The 16,772-nt window shown below is 41.7% G+C and overlaps 1 protein-coding gene across 6 annotated transcripts in view; it reads right to left on the reverse strand.

Annotated features, from left to right (window-relative positions):
* Positions 1 to 16,772, reverse strand: part of kif1b (kinesin family member 1B) — an 81,057-nt gene that overhangs the window by 39,233 nt on the left and 25,052 nt on the right. For 3 of the 6 annotated variants that reach the window (XM_060893700.1, XM_060893698.1, XM_060893701.1), the window contains exons 3-13: positions 10,698 to 10,774; positions 10,398 to 10,577; positions 10,106 to 10,171; positions 9,348 to 9,526; positions 8,559 to 8,670; positions 8,029 to 8,106; positions 7,540 to 7,605; positions 7,043 to 7,118; positions 6,708 to 6,786; positions 5,846 to 5,988; positions 1,318 to 1,451 (exon numbers count right to left, since the gene is read on the reverse strand). In XM_060893700.1, the coding sequence (XP_060749683.1) occupies positions 1,318 to 1,451; positions 5,846 to 5,988; positions 6,708 to 6,786; positions 7,043 to 7,118; positions 7,540 to 7,605; positions 8,029 to 8,106; positions 8,559 to 8,670; positions 9,348 to 9,526; positions 10,106 to 10,171; positions 10,398 to 10,577; positions 10,698 to 10,774 (1,190 nt within the window). Of the gene's footprint in view, positions 1 to 1,317; positions 1,530 to 5,671; positions 5,708 to 5,845; positions 5,989 to 6,707; positions 6,787 to 7,042; positions 7,119 to 7,358; positions 7,377 to 7,539; positions 7,606 to 8,028; positions 8,107 to 8,558; positions 8,671 to 9,347; positions 9,527 to 10,105; positions 10,172 to 10,397; positions 10,578 to 10,697; positions 10,775 to 16,772 lie in introns of all 6 variants that reach the window. The other 3 variants (XM_060893703.1, XM_060893702.1, XM_060893697.1) reach the window with 2 other exon arrangements.

Raw genomic sequence — 16,772 nt, forward strand, 5'->3', positions numbered from 1 at the left:
TTCTAACCTCATTCGGTGGAAATATTCATCATGGCAACACAGTAAACAAACCTTAGAGCCAGAAGGCTTTTGAAAATCAGATTAGCGCTAAAAGGACATTCATAGACTGAACTTTGTGCCTGTTTTCCTAGATCTCTACAAGGTAAAGCAAAGTATCCCTTAGCTTCATGATTGCTATATACATCACAATCATTGGGTTTGCAAAGACTATGCTAGCAAAAAAAGTATTAAATTATTTTTAAAAAATAAAAATTGTAAAAAAAACACCTTTATCACTTTTCGCCCATGTTTTATTAAAGAAAAGCACATCATGCTCATGAATACATTTTAATTCATGTTCATTTATGTCATTGCTGTTAGAAATATTCATCAACGTAACCGCATTTCTCTTTTCCTCTCTCAAGAAGTTTTAAGACTACAAAAATGCAGCTAATACAAAGTTACCCCGAAGACTTTCTGTGACTTTTCTTCCTCACAGAAAGCAAAAAGTTTTTATCACCACAACACGTCTCATGCGATCTGTTCGCCAGGCTTGAATTATCTGGATTGGTCATAATACCAGTCTGTGAATTAGCTGTTACTATAGAAACGTTAAAATATTAAAAGAGGCATATTAAAGTAAAGCCGTGGTTTAAACTACAGCTGGCACTGCGGTCGTAGACGCCGTATGACCAATAAGACTCGAGAATCCAACAGCGCTTTTGTATAACTGAAGAAATAAAACATGTTATTGAAGAAGAAAACAATATATAAAAAAAAATACAGAGTGGATTTTTTTTCCCCTGGAACAGCATCACTGAAGTGTTTTATTTCTCTGATACTTCACCGATTTACCCACACTAACAATAGTTTCTTTTAAATAACAGTGTAGATGTTTCTGTTATAAGTTATAGTTATGTTCCAGTAGCTCAGTGGACATTTCTGCACCCGGTAGGCTGATTTTTATTGTTTTATTAACTTCGAAAGAGAGACGGACAGAGAGATGTAAGCGAAAGATTGTTTAACGCTGATATACTGCAACTATAAATGGATAGAAAGTACTGTATGTGCCTATCTCAGGCGTCATCGGGCATCAAGGCAGGATACACCCTGGACGGAGTGCCAACCCATCACAGGGCACACACACACTCCCATTCACTCACGCAATCACACACTACAAACAATTTTCTACTGGCAAATTGCTCAGGTAAAATATATATATGAAAAATAAATAATAATAAAAAACATCAGGACTTCTTAGTTCAGAAAAACGTACTGAATTATATTTCTCTGTATTATATCTTTACATCGCTCAGCATTAGTAGCTGACTGACGTACCTTAAGCCTCTCGATGGCCTCCTCTCCTCCGGGGGTGGACATGATGCGCTCCTGGATGCTGCAGACAGACTGCAGGCCTGTTGGGCTGCACAGAGAGCCGGACGACGGCGAGACTGTGAGGGAACCCATAGGCGCTGTGGAGAGATGGCCAGGCCGTTGGTTCTCTGAAGCAAGCAAGTATCTATGCTGACTGTTGTGAATATCTTTCAGGTCTTGAGCCACAGAGGAAAACGGAGGACATGAGAGGAAGAGAGGAGCGAAAATGGTGGAGACAAGTGAGAAAAGAAAGTGAGAGAGAAGGGACAAGAAAGAGGAGGAAAGACTAGTGTAAGACTCACAGTACACAATCAAAAACAAACACACTGATCCAAAGATGAGGCAGAGAAAGCAGTGGTTTCCACACTGGTCTATGGCTGTGTAAGAGATTTCAAACTGATGCAACTAAATGGTGGGGATATCAAGTTTAATACGTTATTAAATAAATAATTCATTAGAGTTAGTCCTATAATTAGGCCGATCGTTGTTCAGTGCAAATCTGAAAATGGTGCTGTATTACCTGGATGTAGAGTATAAATCTGATAAAATTATACAGAAGAAATACTAGAGAATTATATAAAAAATATATATATGAAATAGTACTGATTTACATTAAGGATCCCACAACAAATATTTAAAGGGTTAAATTTAATAAGCTTTAAATAAGCAAGTAAGATTTGTATTAACTTATTTATTCTATTCAAGACAGAGAACTTTATTCTTTCTGTTTTTCAGGCACTAGGAAAATGTGCGCTTTTATTTATCTTATAAATAAAAAATCTTATTGGAGAGAGATAAATAAATATCTTATTGGAGAGAGAGAGAGAGAGAGAGAGAGAGAGAGAGAGAGAGAGAGAGAGAGAGAGATGTAATGAAAGCTATAACTTGTTTCTTAGACATTTTCACAACAACAAAAAAAAATCAACTTTAAATTATTACTGTATTTGTCAATGACATAAATTAGTCATTTTTGGTAAATTGCTGTTTTGTAAGAGGAATAAAGCACTTCAGGACATCCTGCTATCGTATCACACCACCTTGTCAGTGATTATTGTGACATCCAATTGATGTCCTTTGATAAGTGTTTTATTCCTTTGATAAAACGCAGCAACTGACCATGATTACACTCTATTTATTACAGAATCACACGTCATATATTAATGTAGCAAGAAATGCTATAGAATGATGTGTGAATGTTCGTTAAAGGAACCTTAACAAATAATCATAATACATTAAGTATAAATACGGACATGGAGATCTGATGGAAAGTATACATGGCTTGGTGGGGCTGAAATAGGAACTACTCAAACTGTACTGAGGAGGTGAACACACCAGGGTAAAACTGATGTTCTGAACCTGTGTGAAAACCACTTTTACTTCAGAAGAGGAGAAATATGAAGTGAAGAAAGCAGGACAGAGAGAGGCCAAAGAGACTGGGACAGAAAAGAAAGGAGGAAGGGGAAGGGGAAGGGGGTTATATGAAAATACATGCTGCCATTCCAAACTGTGATTCAGCAGACTTTTTAACTCACACCCTCTCACACACACACACGCACCCTCTCACTCACACACACACACGCACCCTCTCACTCACACACACACACGCACCCTCTCACTCACACTCACACACACACGCACCCTCTCACTCACACACACACGCACCCTCTCACTCACACACACACGCACCCTCTCACTCACACACACACGCACCCTCTCACTCACACACACACGCACCCTCTCACTCACGCGCACCCTCTCACTCACACACACACACACGCGCACCCTCTCACTCACACACACACACGCGCACCCTCTCACTCACACACGCGCACCCTCTCACTCACACACGCGCACGCGCACCCTCTCACTCACACACACACACGCGCGCACCCTCTCACTCACACACACACACGCGCACCCTCTCACTCACACACAAACATACACACAAACTAATCATTCACCCCAGTCATTCAGAACGTCATCATGCTCTCAGTGCTGGAGAGCTGAGCCTCAAAGCTCCACAAAATAGTCATGAGAGCATCTGAGGTGACTGAGAATGGACTGCAGAAACCTCTCCCTGGGGGGCTGGAGAGAGATTTCAGCCTCCTTTTCAGTCTATTCAGCGCCTGTGTGATAAATGGTTCTCTGCTGAAACTTCCATGGTGCTACAGCTGCAAGTTAGATTTCTGCTCCATGGGCAGGATTCATGCAATCTGAACAGCTAGCACATACTGTTGGGTTTTAAAAACATTTTTAAAGCTTGAGCAACTGAATGCACACGCCTCTTATTGAACGTCAAGAACTCCAGAACAGATGAAAAAAGAGAAACTTTTCTTTTCTTCCATTTTTAGCCATGGTAGATTTTTTATTTATTTATTTTTTCAAGAGGAACACAATGTGTGTGTGTGTGAGTGTGTGTGTGCGCGCGCATGTGTGTGTGTGGGGAACAGGATACGAGACCAAGATAGTGACAGACAAAGAGAGGAGGTGGAAGCAGCGGGACAAGGGATAAGTGATAAATGTCTAAATGTTAGAAAGGTTATAAACTAGAGCAATCTGACACTGCACAGCAACTCACTAAAATCTACCTGTATTTCTGCACACTAAATAATTAATGCACCTTTTCTCCTGTAGGGCACAGAGTGAACACTGTCACCTGTAATAGATAGTTACATGATAAATAAAAGAAACCTAAAGAGAACCGCAAGAAGAGAAAAAACTGCAAGAAGAGAGAAATGTAATGGGTCGAAATGAAGGTCGGGGTTTAATAAGACTGTAACGGAATATTTGGTCCAAAATGAAATTTCCACTATTATCTCCTTTACTGCAAATGCAATAAATTAGTCAGGATGTGTGTGATGTCTGGTGTAAACCCACCACCTATGTAAATATCTGACCATCTGGACATTCCTGCAATGATCACATGGCATCAGTACAACGTATATATTCATATAGCGACAAGTCAAGAACTTCAGTTTAGCTTCCTACATCAGAACGTGTTCTCAATGAGCTTGACATCGGTATGGTTGTTAGTTCATGTCTCATCTGGGATGTTTTTCTGCTCACAACAGTTGTAAAGATTAGTTATTTGAGTTACTTTATCCTTCTTATTAGTAGCAGTCAAACCAGACTTGTTTAAATGACTTAAAATGATAGAGTACAGCTCAGAGATGGACCTGTTACGCATAATGGAATGAAGTCACGGATTACCAAAACGTCTTACACATGACGTATTTCATTGCAGAGGTGGAGCGATGTGCATTCGTTTTTAGTCATTGATTGAAACTGCACAACCCCAATCTGTCGGTCAAACAAGGAAAACAGCAAGTGCGCAGCATGCAGACAGCGTGCTAAAACATCCCAATACATCTCCCCCAGGCTCTGAAACCAGCTACACCTAATGTGTCTGGAACTCCTTGTGCCTAAAGCTGCAGCAAAATGAGAAATATAGACATGCAGAGGTCTGACTCCAGAGAGAGCCGGAAGCGATGCTTAAAGCTCTCAACAGCAAAGAAGAAAGAGAGAGAAATAGAGGAAAGGATGATGCAAGGTCATACATATACACACACATTTGTTTTCACTTCCAGGGTAAACATTCCCAAGTGGCTTGACTGAAGGAAAGCGGGATAAACAGGAGAAGGATGAAAGGTCAGAGTTGACGGATGAGTAGAAGAGTGATAGAGGATGCAGTCTGTGACTAACCTACCGTAAAGATGGAGGGGAGATGAAAAGACCTGATTTTATGCTACAAGGTGCATGCAGGAAATTCTAGTATTCAAAAATACCCAAATTCTATAATTTTACAAATGACATGACACTAAATATTTAAATCCTTCACGGATTAAATTATCGGGAATAAAAACTTTATTTCGCTGACTAGACATTTTTTCTGGTCTAACAAGCCTTCAAATTTTAACACCTACAAAATTAGAATTATCTTAAATATCTAAATCTAAATAGATGAATAGTATGATGATCATTTTGACTTTAAGCATCAGCGGTAGGGAAGGCTACGGCAATGCAAAACAAACCTGCGTAAACACCTTAGGAGTAGAAGTGTCTAACTAATGTTGTAATGTTAAGTAAAAGCAGTTGAAATAGCTTTGGAAAAGGCAGGGATTTGAACAAATTAGTATTGTCTTCACCTAACCTATATAAAATAACACAACAAAATAAAAACGCAAACTAAAGTCATCTAAACCTACACAAACTATGTCAAACTGGTGTTTTTGCCATAGCAGAGCAACAGGCTACGGCGGCAGAAAGCAGCAAGTCAAATTCAAACATGCGCAAATTAGCACTGTTTCTTTCAGCTCACCGTAGCCGTCCCCGCAGCCGTCGATGCCTAAAGTCCCTAATGTAGAGAAAGAAATGATTAGATCACAGCAGTGAGGAAGATAGAAGAAAGCCTGTTCAGATGTATAATACATTTTGTGCTGTCGTATGGGCAAGTGTAATGGTGGCTTGCTGAAAACGATGTGCTTCGACTTACTGTCCAGGATGTCCCCGAGACCTTGGGCCCTGAGCAGGTCCCTCAAGCGAGTGACTTCATCCTTCAGCTCACGCACCAGCTTGGCGTTGGGGTCTTCGTTGATCACGGCATTGCACTTTATCTGCTTGGCTCGGTCGGCGTATCTGTGGGCGTGTGAAAACGTGTGAGGTGAAGTGAAGCACGAAGCACAGAGAGGAAGATGGAAAATGAGAGAAAGAGACAGAGAAGAGGAAAAAATACTTCATGTTATCATTTAATTAATAAGAAAAAAATGGAGCTTAGCAGCTAATTAATGCTAAACATGCAATTTCAAATAAGATATAGTTAATAAAGTTAGTAAAGTCTGTCTAGGAATATCTCTACCCGTTTCCTCTCATGAATATGCAAATAACTCTAAGCCCTTTCCCCACTGTGCAGGTTTTATCACTGTCGGAACACGTTAGCAGATAGTCGGCTAGCTAACTGCTATGAAACTAGCCTGAATTTGTCATATTTTTGATTTCCAAATCTTTTCATTTGTCCTATTGTTGCTTTCATTGCTTTGTCATCATCTTACTGATTTATAAGACGGTATATTAAAATCTGTTCAAATAGTTGATATTTGAATACTTTGATATTTTAATACTCATCACTGATATTAGCAGTTAGCTACCTTGCTAGTTTATAGCACACCCTGCTGCTGAATCTTTCAGGTTACACATAGTTATTCAGAAATAATTAACATAATTGTTTGTGAGAATCTGGATGAAAATGAGTAAACCATTTTTAAATTCTGTGGTATTTTAATTTCCCGTCGCTGCACCCAACACACAGGGCACAGAGAGAGCAGACGAGGGTCGTGATGAAATGCGGCCTTATCTACCTCAAGGTGCTCAGGGTTTCATCATAGTTAATGTCAGCAGGGCTCAGCGCAGCCACCATAGCCGTCCTCGAGTTCCCACCTGAAACAAAAAGAAATTAGCAGTAAAAATCTATTTCCTTCAAACATTAATCTTAGCATTGAAAAGAAAAAAAAAAAACAAACAACACTTCAACAGGACATATCAGAAGAAACCGAGAGCCTACAATAAAAATATTAATAACTTAATAAATTTTAAAAAATGACATTATTGCCGTTTATATTTATTTATTTTATTCGTTTTATTACTTTACTTATTAATTAGGATTAATCTTATGTCGGTGGCTAAGCACACATACCCAAATTTTCTCTCAGGAGCCATGTGAGAACAGAGTCTCGGTAAGGAATGAAGTCTGACTTCTTTTTCTTCTTGCTCTGTTTCACAAGAACAGCAATTAAAATCCAGTGTTTTTTAGATCAATGGTTAGACGCCTGACATGGTAAAGTTCGAAAAACAAACTTGTCACTAATGGTGGAATGTTATTGGGTAGAGGTTTCTACTGAAGATGGTAAAAAATAAAGGGTTAGACAATGCATGGATTGATGGGATTGATGGTTTGTCTTGTCTGAAATAGGAGTTAGTGGATTCTGGTTGAACACAGAAGCACAGTTTACCTTGCTGGTACAGTTATCCTGAGTAGGGAAGCATTGGCAGGAGAGAAAGAAACACACAGGAGAGAAACAGCACACAGTTTTACAGCACTGCAGTCAGACAGGCAGGAAAGACAGACAGACAGACAGACAGAAAGTCCATGCCAGACTAATAGACTCCATAATAATGCTTGATAATACTGACCACCTCAGCTAGAGCAGAGATGACCTTTCCAAGGGTAGTCAGAGATTTGTTGATGTTTGCACCTTCCTGTAAAACAAGAAATGAGCAACTGATTGACTTATTTGATAAATTAAATGCTCCTTGACAAGGATCTTGAAATCTTTTAAGCAGTACGTCAGAACAGAACTACATTTCCGTTTAAACCTCAGCATTTTGGCATAATTTCATGTTTTTTTTTTCGTTCAATGTTCCGTCACCGTACAACTTCTTTCTGCATTAGTTACTGTACCAGAAATTTTTTTTTTTAAATAACTTGCCCAGAATTATCCCCGTCCCAAAAGCAGTCGTAGTTAAAATTATTGCACTACAAACTCCTGCTTCACTGTAAGTGATGAAGACATGTTGCAACAGATGCGTCAATGTTATTTCAGAGTGTCTCTCTCTTTAAAGCAGCATCTGTGCTTGTAAAATTCTGGGCCACATGCAAAGGACGCTATAATGAGCGCGTACCTTCAGACGTGTGCCTTTGGCCCCAGTTGAGTCAGCGCGCTCGCTGCCTGCCAGATCCACCAGGCTGATTTTGCTGACCTGAAACAGGACATCAGAGGGATATTCATACTTCAGAGACAAATCAAATCAGCAGAATGAATAAAGGTGGTCTCCATAGTTCTGTACATAATAAAGAGCCTGTACCTTCCTGATCGTTTATAATCAAACTCTTTTTGTTTTCATGTCAATTCAAATGGTCATCAGATCATCCAAGTGTAGGACAGATTTGCTTTCTCATAAGCCAAACTACACGTATCTATCGCCGTCATATTTTACATGGCTAAATCTCAAGTTTAAGAGCAGCCTATGTAGTAAAAACTAATGCAGTGACAGTACACAATGGCTACAGTATGCACCGACACAACAGAGGTGCTTTTGTGCTTCCAGCCATCACACAATAAGCTCCACACAGGCCTAGCTGGACGTCTCTCGCTCCCTGCAGTGACGACCTCGGCAAGTGCGCTTTCGTAGGTTGAAGTGACGGTTCTGACCTTTTCTGTGGACAGATCCGTCTCGTTGTCATGCTTCCTTTGCGTGAAGACGATGGTGAATACGGCATGCGAGCGGCTGCTGGTCTCGTTCATGTTGGTGGCAGCAACAGTCCTAGAGAGACGAGGGGAGTTGAGGGACGGTGAGAACTAAACCTCACTTAATAACACGTTCGTGTTGAGACTGAAAATATTTCAAATATAATTAATTAATCATTTATCTCATATTATTTTGAGATGATTATCAATCAGATATAAGATTATTCAGCCATAAAGATAAGATATTTATATTATGGATTATATTAAGATTATTCTATAGATACTAATTACACATTCCTTTGGCAGATAAATATGCTTCTCTATAGGAATAAATGTAAAAAAAAAAAAAAAAATAGGTTTAAATAACATATATTAGTTTAGTATTATTAAGTCTTTTATTTGCAGTGTAACAGAGCTCATGAACCTGGTGGACTAGTATTAGGTTGTGGATATAGCAAAGGATACTAATGCACCTAGAACCAATACCTGAAAAACACTAGTCATCAGTAGGATTAGTATTAAAGATAACGCGCGCTTCCTTAAGAGAAAACACTCACTGCATGTCCCACTGAGATTCACAGCCTTCCGTTCGAGAATTGCTACTTACTTAACGGTCCCACGCTAACGAGACATCCCAGAGAAATGTTCCCAGACACATTCTATCAACTACACAGACGCTTTGACATTGATTTCTTTACCTCGACGAAATCGAACAATGGGAATAATGTTTCAAAGTAGTGCTGCTGTTCTCACCTGGCCTTGTTACCGGCGTCCATGAGGTCGGCGATGTCCGTATAACAGGTCACAGCCAATTTGGACAGGTCTTCGACATACGGTCCGAGCAGAGGATGCTCCCTTACACGTAGGTTCCCTTTGTTCTTGGGGTTCAGCAGGTCTCTCACTCGCTCACAGTAAATTTCCATGTATGCCACCTACACATAGACAAAGACTTTACCGAAGGCCAAAAATAAAATAATTTTTGCCTGTCAACGGCTTGTAAGAATGTAGATATTCAGATTGTGGGAGAAAACTCTACACTCAGAAGATTAGTCAGGACACTGTTGGGTTTCTAACAGACTTGTGGCAATAAAATTATTCTTTTGTTTTTACTGAATTGAAAACATCCAGTAAGATTCAGCAAGGAAGGTTTATTTAGAAAAAGGGCAGCGAACTTCAAATCATAGCCGACATGGACGCAGAACTATTGGCCTATCGGTTACTGCTTTTTGTTTCATGTCACGCTTTCGTTGTTTTCTTTGCTTTTTTTATTCTGTCATTCGTCTTCAGTAACCGTGTTCTCCTACTCGGGGTCGTGGTGCCGAGGTTGGACACAGAGCAAGGAGGAAATGTGACACCAGTCTGCTGAACTGTCGTGTCTTTATTTCTCACAGTGAGACTGTTATTTTTTTAACATGGGCTCTTTTTTGTAGAGTGAGGCAGGAAGTCAAATTTCACTCACACGTCCCACCAGGTAATTTTAGGGACGTTTGTAGGAGACATGCGTCACTCACCTCCACTGAATAAGAGATATCCTCATTGTTGTTGTCATTGATTTTCTCAAAGAGTTCTTTGCAGAGCTGCAAGGGGAAAGGAGGAGGGGTGAGAATGGTGCATTAGGCAGCGTGGAGAGACTGATCGATAAAGCACACAAATAACTCAAACTGCTGGATGCTCGAGACACAGAGCTTAATTCCTTAATGTCTTCAGGCTACACTTGCTGCTCAGATAAACCTGACTCATTCACCTCTGTTGTCCTATTCCCTCCTTTCATTACGCTCGGATAAGAAGACGATCCTTACGAACCTGAGGGATGATGCCTTCCTGTCCTTCCTCTTGCTTTCCCATCATCGTGTAAGATTTGCCAGCACCGGTCTGGCCGTAAGCAAAGATGCAGACGTTATAGCCTTCGAAGGCGTGTTGCAGCATCTCCTCCCCGATGTCATTGTATACCTGGCTCTGGGATGCGAAGCAGGGGTCTTCCGGCTAGAACCAGAGGGTATAAAGTACACGTTAGCATGAATGTTATTCAAGGATGAAGATGAATTGCTTTTACACTCTGCTCTGATGGGGAAGAAAGAGAAGGGTCATGAAATGAGAAATTACCGTGGTGTGAGACCAGTACGAGTAGTCAAAGCTGAAGGACTTTGGTGTTTCTTTTGGGTTTTTGGGATTCAGTATAGCTGGAAAAAGAAGAACAGAGCAGAACAGAAGCAGTCAAGTACACCGTAAAGTAACATTTATCTTTATATAGTGCGCTCTTAAAGACTCTCAACCCATATCTCTGCTCCATTTTTTTTGTGCCAGTGGTGAGATAGAAAAGCCTCTTAAACCTCTCGGTGTGATCTTTTCTTTTTCTGTATACAGATAAAATTGTCAAATAGTGTTCTACGTGAACAAGCAACAATTTTACAAAACTAACATTCACATAGCTGGGTCTTAAACTTCTAATGAAATAAATATGTTATAAATTAAATAGAAATTAACATGTTCAGGTTAACCAGGCTTAAAATTATACAATCAGAACGAGTCTCAAGATTTAACACGATTTTAATTCAAGATGCCTGAAACTTCTACAGCATACACTTTTTTTTTTAATTAGGACTAGATACAGTTTGTAAAACAGATCATTTCTTACATTTACATTACATTTAGCAGACACCAGAGCGACTTACATTTTATCTCATTTTTATACAACTGAGCAATTGAGGGTTAAGGGCCTTGCTCAGGGGCCCAGCAGTGGCAGCTTGGTGGACGTAGGAATCGAACTCACAACCTTCCAATTGGTAGTCCAACACCTTAACCACTAGGTTACCACATCCCTCATTTCTTCACCACTTCATCAACTGTGCAAGTGTTTAAGTTTAATATACTTCCATTAGGACAGCAAGAAAGAATTTCACTGATTTTAGTTCTCATAATATCAAAAAAATACAAAAATTAAAATCTTTTGCTACGAAATAATTAACATAAGAAGAAAAAAGTGATATATATACTTTATCCCCCCCACCCCCAATCCCATGTAAACTAGATGGAACATTTTAAAATCCGCACTGAACATTAAACGGTCAATATAAAAATCCCTTACAGTAATTAATGGTGCTTGTAAAGCAACATTATTACTATCCTGCATACTCTTCCAGACAAAACTTCAGCGCGTAACTTTTGTCCTAGACCCATGAATGAGGTGTCAAATTGACCGGCTCATTGAGGAGAGGTGTGCTATGACTTTTATAAGCGATCCGAGTACCGGTACTTCCGGTACCGGGTCTCAAAGTGGCCTTTTTTCCCCATAGACTATGAGGTTTATAACTCGGCCAGCTTTTAAACTATCTACACCAAACTCGGCCAGCTCCTTTAGGGTGATACTCTGAACAAAGTTTTAAATTGGTGTACCGACTGGCCTTCCGGTTGTGCCGCAGCCCCGCCCCCAAAATATGCAAAATCAAAAAAAGGTTTTACAACATGGACATGTGACATATCAAAACACTCAGAACAATGAGGGGAACTTCCTCACGTGTAATTTGATGAAGTCACGTGACGTCACTTGATTTCACGTGAAAATAAAAAATTAGCACAACATGGACATGTGACATATCAAACACTCAGCACAATGAGGGAAACTTGCCACGTGGACGCACCATTCACATTTTCTTCAGGAAATGTACGTTCTAGTTATTTATGTTATTGTAAAATTATTTCTAAAGAGATTCAGAGTTGCATTTGAGAAACATTCCTGTCTCTTGTAAAAGTCTCATCATTATAATAATTATATCTGAAACCAGGAACCAGATTTTACTTCTCTTTTATTGAGCGATGAATCATTCAGCAGGCAAATCATATGGAATAAAAAACAGCAACTCTACAGAGGAAGTGAAACCCAGGCTGACACGTGTAACTTCACAGCACTGACACTGACAATGTTCATCACATAAGCACTTTCTATTCAGGTTTAACACAAAAGGAGGGAACCTCACACCAAACAGCTGCTCAGAAAAACGTGTTGTAATTTCAACATGTGTTTAGTTTGCACTTCAGCTGTGTGTGTGTGTCAACACTGGCTTTCCTCCATCTTCTCTCTCTTTCCCTTCCTCTGTGTCTCTATCCCTCCCTTCCTTTGTGGGTCACACTCTCTCTTCTTGCATGTCTCACTCCCTTCCCGTGTCTTTCTCCCTGTGTGTCTCTCTCTTTCTCTCCCGCTTCCTTCCTGTGTCTCTCTCCCGCTTCCTTCCTGTGTCTCTCTCTCTCTCTCCCTTCCTGTGTCTCTCTCTCTCCCTTCCTGTGTCTCTCTCTCTCTTTCTCCCTTCCTGTGTCTCTCTCTCTCTTTCTCCCTTCCTGTGTCTCTCTCTCTCTCTTTCTCCCTTCCTGTGTCTCTCTCTCTCTCTCTCTTTCTCCCTTCCTGTGTCTCTCTCTCTCTCTCTCTTTCTCCCTTCCTGTGTCTCTCTCTCTCTTTCTCCCTTCCTGTGTCTCTCTCTCTCTTTCTCCCTTCCTGTGTCTCTCTCTCTTTCTCCCTTCCTGTGTCTCTCTCTCTCTTTCTCCCTTCCTGTGTCTCTCTCTCTCTTTCTCCCTTCCTGTGTCTCTCTCTCTCTCTTTCTCCCTTCCTGTGTCTCTCTCTCTCTCTTTCTCCCTTCCTGTGTCTCTCTCTCTCTCTTTCTCCCTTCCTGTGTCTCTCTCTCTCTTTCTCCCTTCCTGTGTCTCTCTCTCTCTTTCTCCCTTCCTGTGTCTCTCTCTCTTTCTCCCTTCCTGTCTCTCTCTCTCTCTCCCCTTCCTGTCTCTCTCTCCCCCCTTCCTGTCTCTCTCTCTCTCCCCCCTTCCTGTCTCTCTCTCTCTCCCCCCTTCCTGTCTCTCTCTCTCTCCCCCCTTCCTGTCTCTCTCTCTCTCCCCCCTTCCTGTGTCTCTCTCTCTCCCCCCTTCCTGTGTCTCTCTCTCTCCCCCCTTCCTGTGTCTCTCTCTCTCTTTCTCCCTTCCTGTGTCTCTCTCTCTCTTTCTCCCTTCCTGTGTCTCTCTCTCTCTTTCTCCCTTCCTGTGTCTCTCTCTCTCTTTCTCCCTTCCTGTGTCTCTCTCTCTCTTTCTCCCTTCCTGTGTCTCTCTCTCTCTTTCTCCCTTCCTGTGTCTCTCTCTCTCTTTCTCCCTTCCTGTGTCTCTCTCTCTCTTTCTCCCTTCCTGTGTCTCTCTCTCTTTCTCCCTTCCTGTGTCTCTCTCTCTTTCTCCCTTCCTGTCTCTCTCTCTCTCCCCTTCCTGTCTCTCTCTCCCCCCCTTCCTGTCTCTCTCTCCCCCCCTTCCTGTCTCTCTCTCCCCCCCTTCCTGTCTCTCTCTCCCCCCTTCCTGTCTCTCTCTCTCTCCCCCCTTCCTGTCTCTCTCTCTCTCCCCCCTTCCTGTCTCTCTCTCCCCCTTCCTGTCTCTCTCTTCCCCCCTTCCTGTCTCTCTCTCTCTCCCCCCTTCCTGTCTCTCTCTCCCCCTTCCTGTGTCTCTCTCTCTCTCTTTCTCCCTTCCTGTGTCTCTCTCTCTCTTTCTCCCTTCCTGTGTCTCTCTCTCTCTCTCCCTTCCTGTGTCTCTCTCTCTCTTTCTCCCTTCCTGTGTCTCTCTCTCTTTCTCCCTTCCTGTCTCTCTCTCTCTCTCCCCTTCCTGTCTCTCTCTCCCCCCTTCCTGTCTCTCTCTCTCCCCCCCCTTCCTGTCTCTCTCTCTCTCCCCCCTTCCTGTCTCTCTCTCTCTCCCCCCTTCCTGTGTCTCTCTCTCTCTTTCTCCCTTCCTGTGTCTCTCTCTCTCTTTCTCCCTTCCTGTGTCTCTCTCTCTCTTTCTCCCTTCCTGTGTCTCTCTCTTTCTCCCTTCCTGTGTCTCTCTCTTTCTCCCTTCCTGTCTCTCTCTCTTTCTCCCTTCCTGTCTCTCTCTCTTTCACCCTTCCTGTCTCTCTCTCTTTCACCCTTCCTGTCTCTCTCTTTCTCCATTCCTGTCTCTCTCTCTTTCTCCCTTCCTGTCTCTCTCTCTTTCTCCCTTCCTGTCTCTCTCTCTTTCACCCTTCCTGTCTCTCTCTCTTTCACCCTTCCTGTCTCTCTCTCTCTCTCCCTTCCTGTGTCTTGTTGTCTCTCATATTATTTTTATATGATTATGTATGCATTACTTCACAAATGAGTTCAGCTGTGTTGAATTTATTTTCCCTCATCTCATTCTCCTCTGCCCACCTCCACTCCTCAATCCACACATTCCTTTCTCCCTCCCTCCCTCCCTCCCTCCCTCCCTCACTACACACACAAACACACACCATATTTTTCTCTTGTTGCATTGCGGTCTTAATAAACAGGAATGTGCATCCATGTCTGGTATTTAGTGAGTTTGGAAAACCGGGCCTTCTCTCTGTCCCTACATGCGATGCGGCAGGGGGATAAACCTCGCAGCACGGCCGTGCCTCAGGAATGTACTGTAGGATATTTATAGTCGTAAAGGGGGCCAGCTGCTACTGAAGTCCCTGTGAATGACTGCGTCAGAGCTTGCCGACATGCTGAAGCCACGAGCAATACTTTGGTGGGAAAAGGGAGGGTGGTAGTGGTGGGGGCTTTTTTTTTGGGGGGGGGGGGAAGCGGGGGGAGAAGGAGGAGAAGAAGGAGGGACTGATGAATTTAAAGAGCATGCTCTTGACTTAGCAACGGCCCAAACAGAAGAGAAACACTCGCAGCCTGGGTTTCGGTTAAGGGGGTCAGGGCCAGAACCACCACTTCATCAGCTGTGAGACAGGGAAAATTTATTATAATGCAGTTTAAAGTGTTGAGCATGTCGATATGGAGAAAGCAGAGACAGCACAGACATGCTTGGAACAGTACACAAGAGTCAGACTGTACTGTATCTCACTTTCATATGGTTTTTATACAACAGGCAAAGCTCAGTTTCTTATTATGAGTGTTATCCGATCGAAAATAATCCTTTATTTTGAACTCTCTGTGAAAATGATCACAGTATGAAGTAACTGAACAACATAAACTCCTGCACGTTAATAGCAGCACTGCTCATTCATTCAGGGATGCTTTTCTGTTCACCACGGTTGTAAAGAGTCGTCATTTGTGTTCCAGTAGCCTTAATTACAGCTCATTGTACTCTTTAAGGTATTTGTACCCCCAGAACTGATGCTCACTGGATATTTTCATTTGTCTGTATAAAATCTAGAGACTGTTGTGTGTGAAAATGCCAAGAGAGCACCAATCTCTATCAGAGTCACTGAGATGACATTTGCCTCTGTTCTGACGACTGATATGAACATTAATGTAAACATGACATGCAGGTATTCCTATTAAAGTGGCCAGGAAGTGTTTTCCTAATCTAAAGATTACACGGTAATAAACAAATATGACAAAAAAATATGACTTGAAATGTCATGTTGCTGTGTTGAAGTGAATAACTTTAGTGATATTACATCATGATATCAGAGATATGCAAAAACTGACAGCTGATGCAAAAGTGATTTAAAGCTCATTCATTAGTATTATTCATTTTCTCAAACAACTGTGAATGTTTTTTTTTATAGGTAAAGCTACTGCCATGCAGGTTGATAAATGACATATGGATATGTGGCATATATGAAAGTTTAAGACTGGTGCATGTCTGATAGGTCAACTGTCTAATTAGGCATCAAAGGCACTTCAGCTGCTTGTACTGACTAATCTCACTATACACATCAATAATGCAGCTGAGAGAGAGAGAGAGAGAGAGAGAGAGAGAGAGAGAATGTGTGTATGTGAGAGAGAGAGACAGAGAGAGTGAGTGAGTGCATGTGTGTGTGAGCGAGATAGAGAGTGAGAGATGGAGAAAGTGTACATGTGTATGTGTGTGTATGAGAGAGAGAATGTGTGTATGTGTTTGTGTGTGTGAGAGAGAGCGAGAGAGATAGAGAGAGAGATAAAGTGTACATGTGTGTATGAGAGAGAGGGCAAGAGAGAGAGTGAGTGAGTGTATGTGTGTGAGAAAGAGATAGAGAGATAGAGAGAGAGAGAGAGTGAGAGTGTGTGTGAGAGAGAGAGAGAGAATGAGAGAGAGTGAGTGAGTGCATGTGTGTGTGTGTGAGATAGAGAGTGAGAGAGAGAGAGAGAGAGAGAGAGAGAGAGAGAGAGAGAGAGAGAAAGTGTGTGTGTATGTGTATGAGAGAGAGAATGTGTGTATGTGTTTGTGTGTGTGAGAGAGAGCAAGAGAGAGAGA

Source organism: Tachysurus vachellii, chromosome 19, assembly GCF_030014155.1.
Source record: "Tachysurus vachellii isolate PV-2020 chromosome 19, HZAU_Pvac_v1, whole genome shotgun sequence".
NCBI classification, from domain to species: domain Eukaryota; kingdom Metazoa; phylum Chordata; class Actinopteri; order Siluriformes; family Bagridae; genus Tachysurus; species Tachysurus vachellii.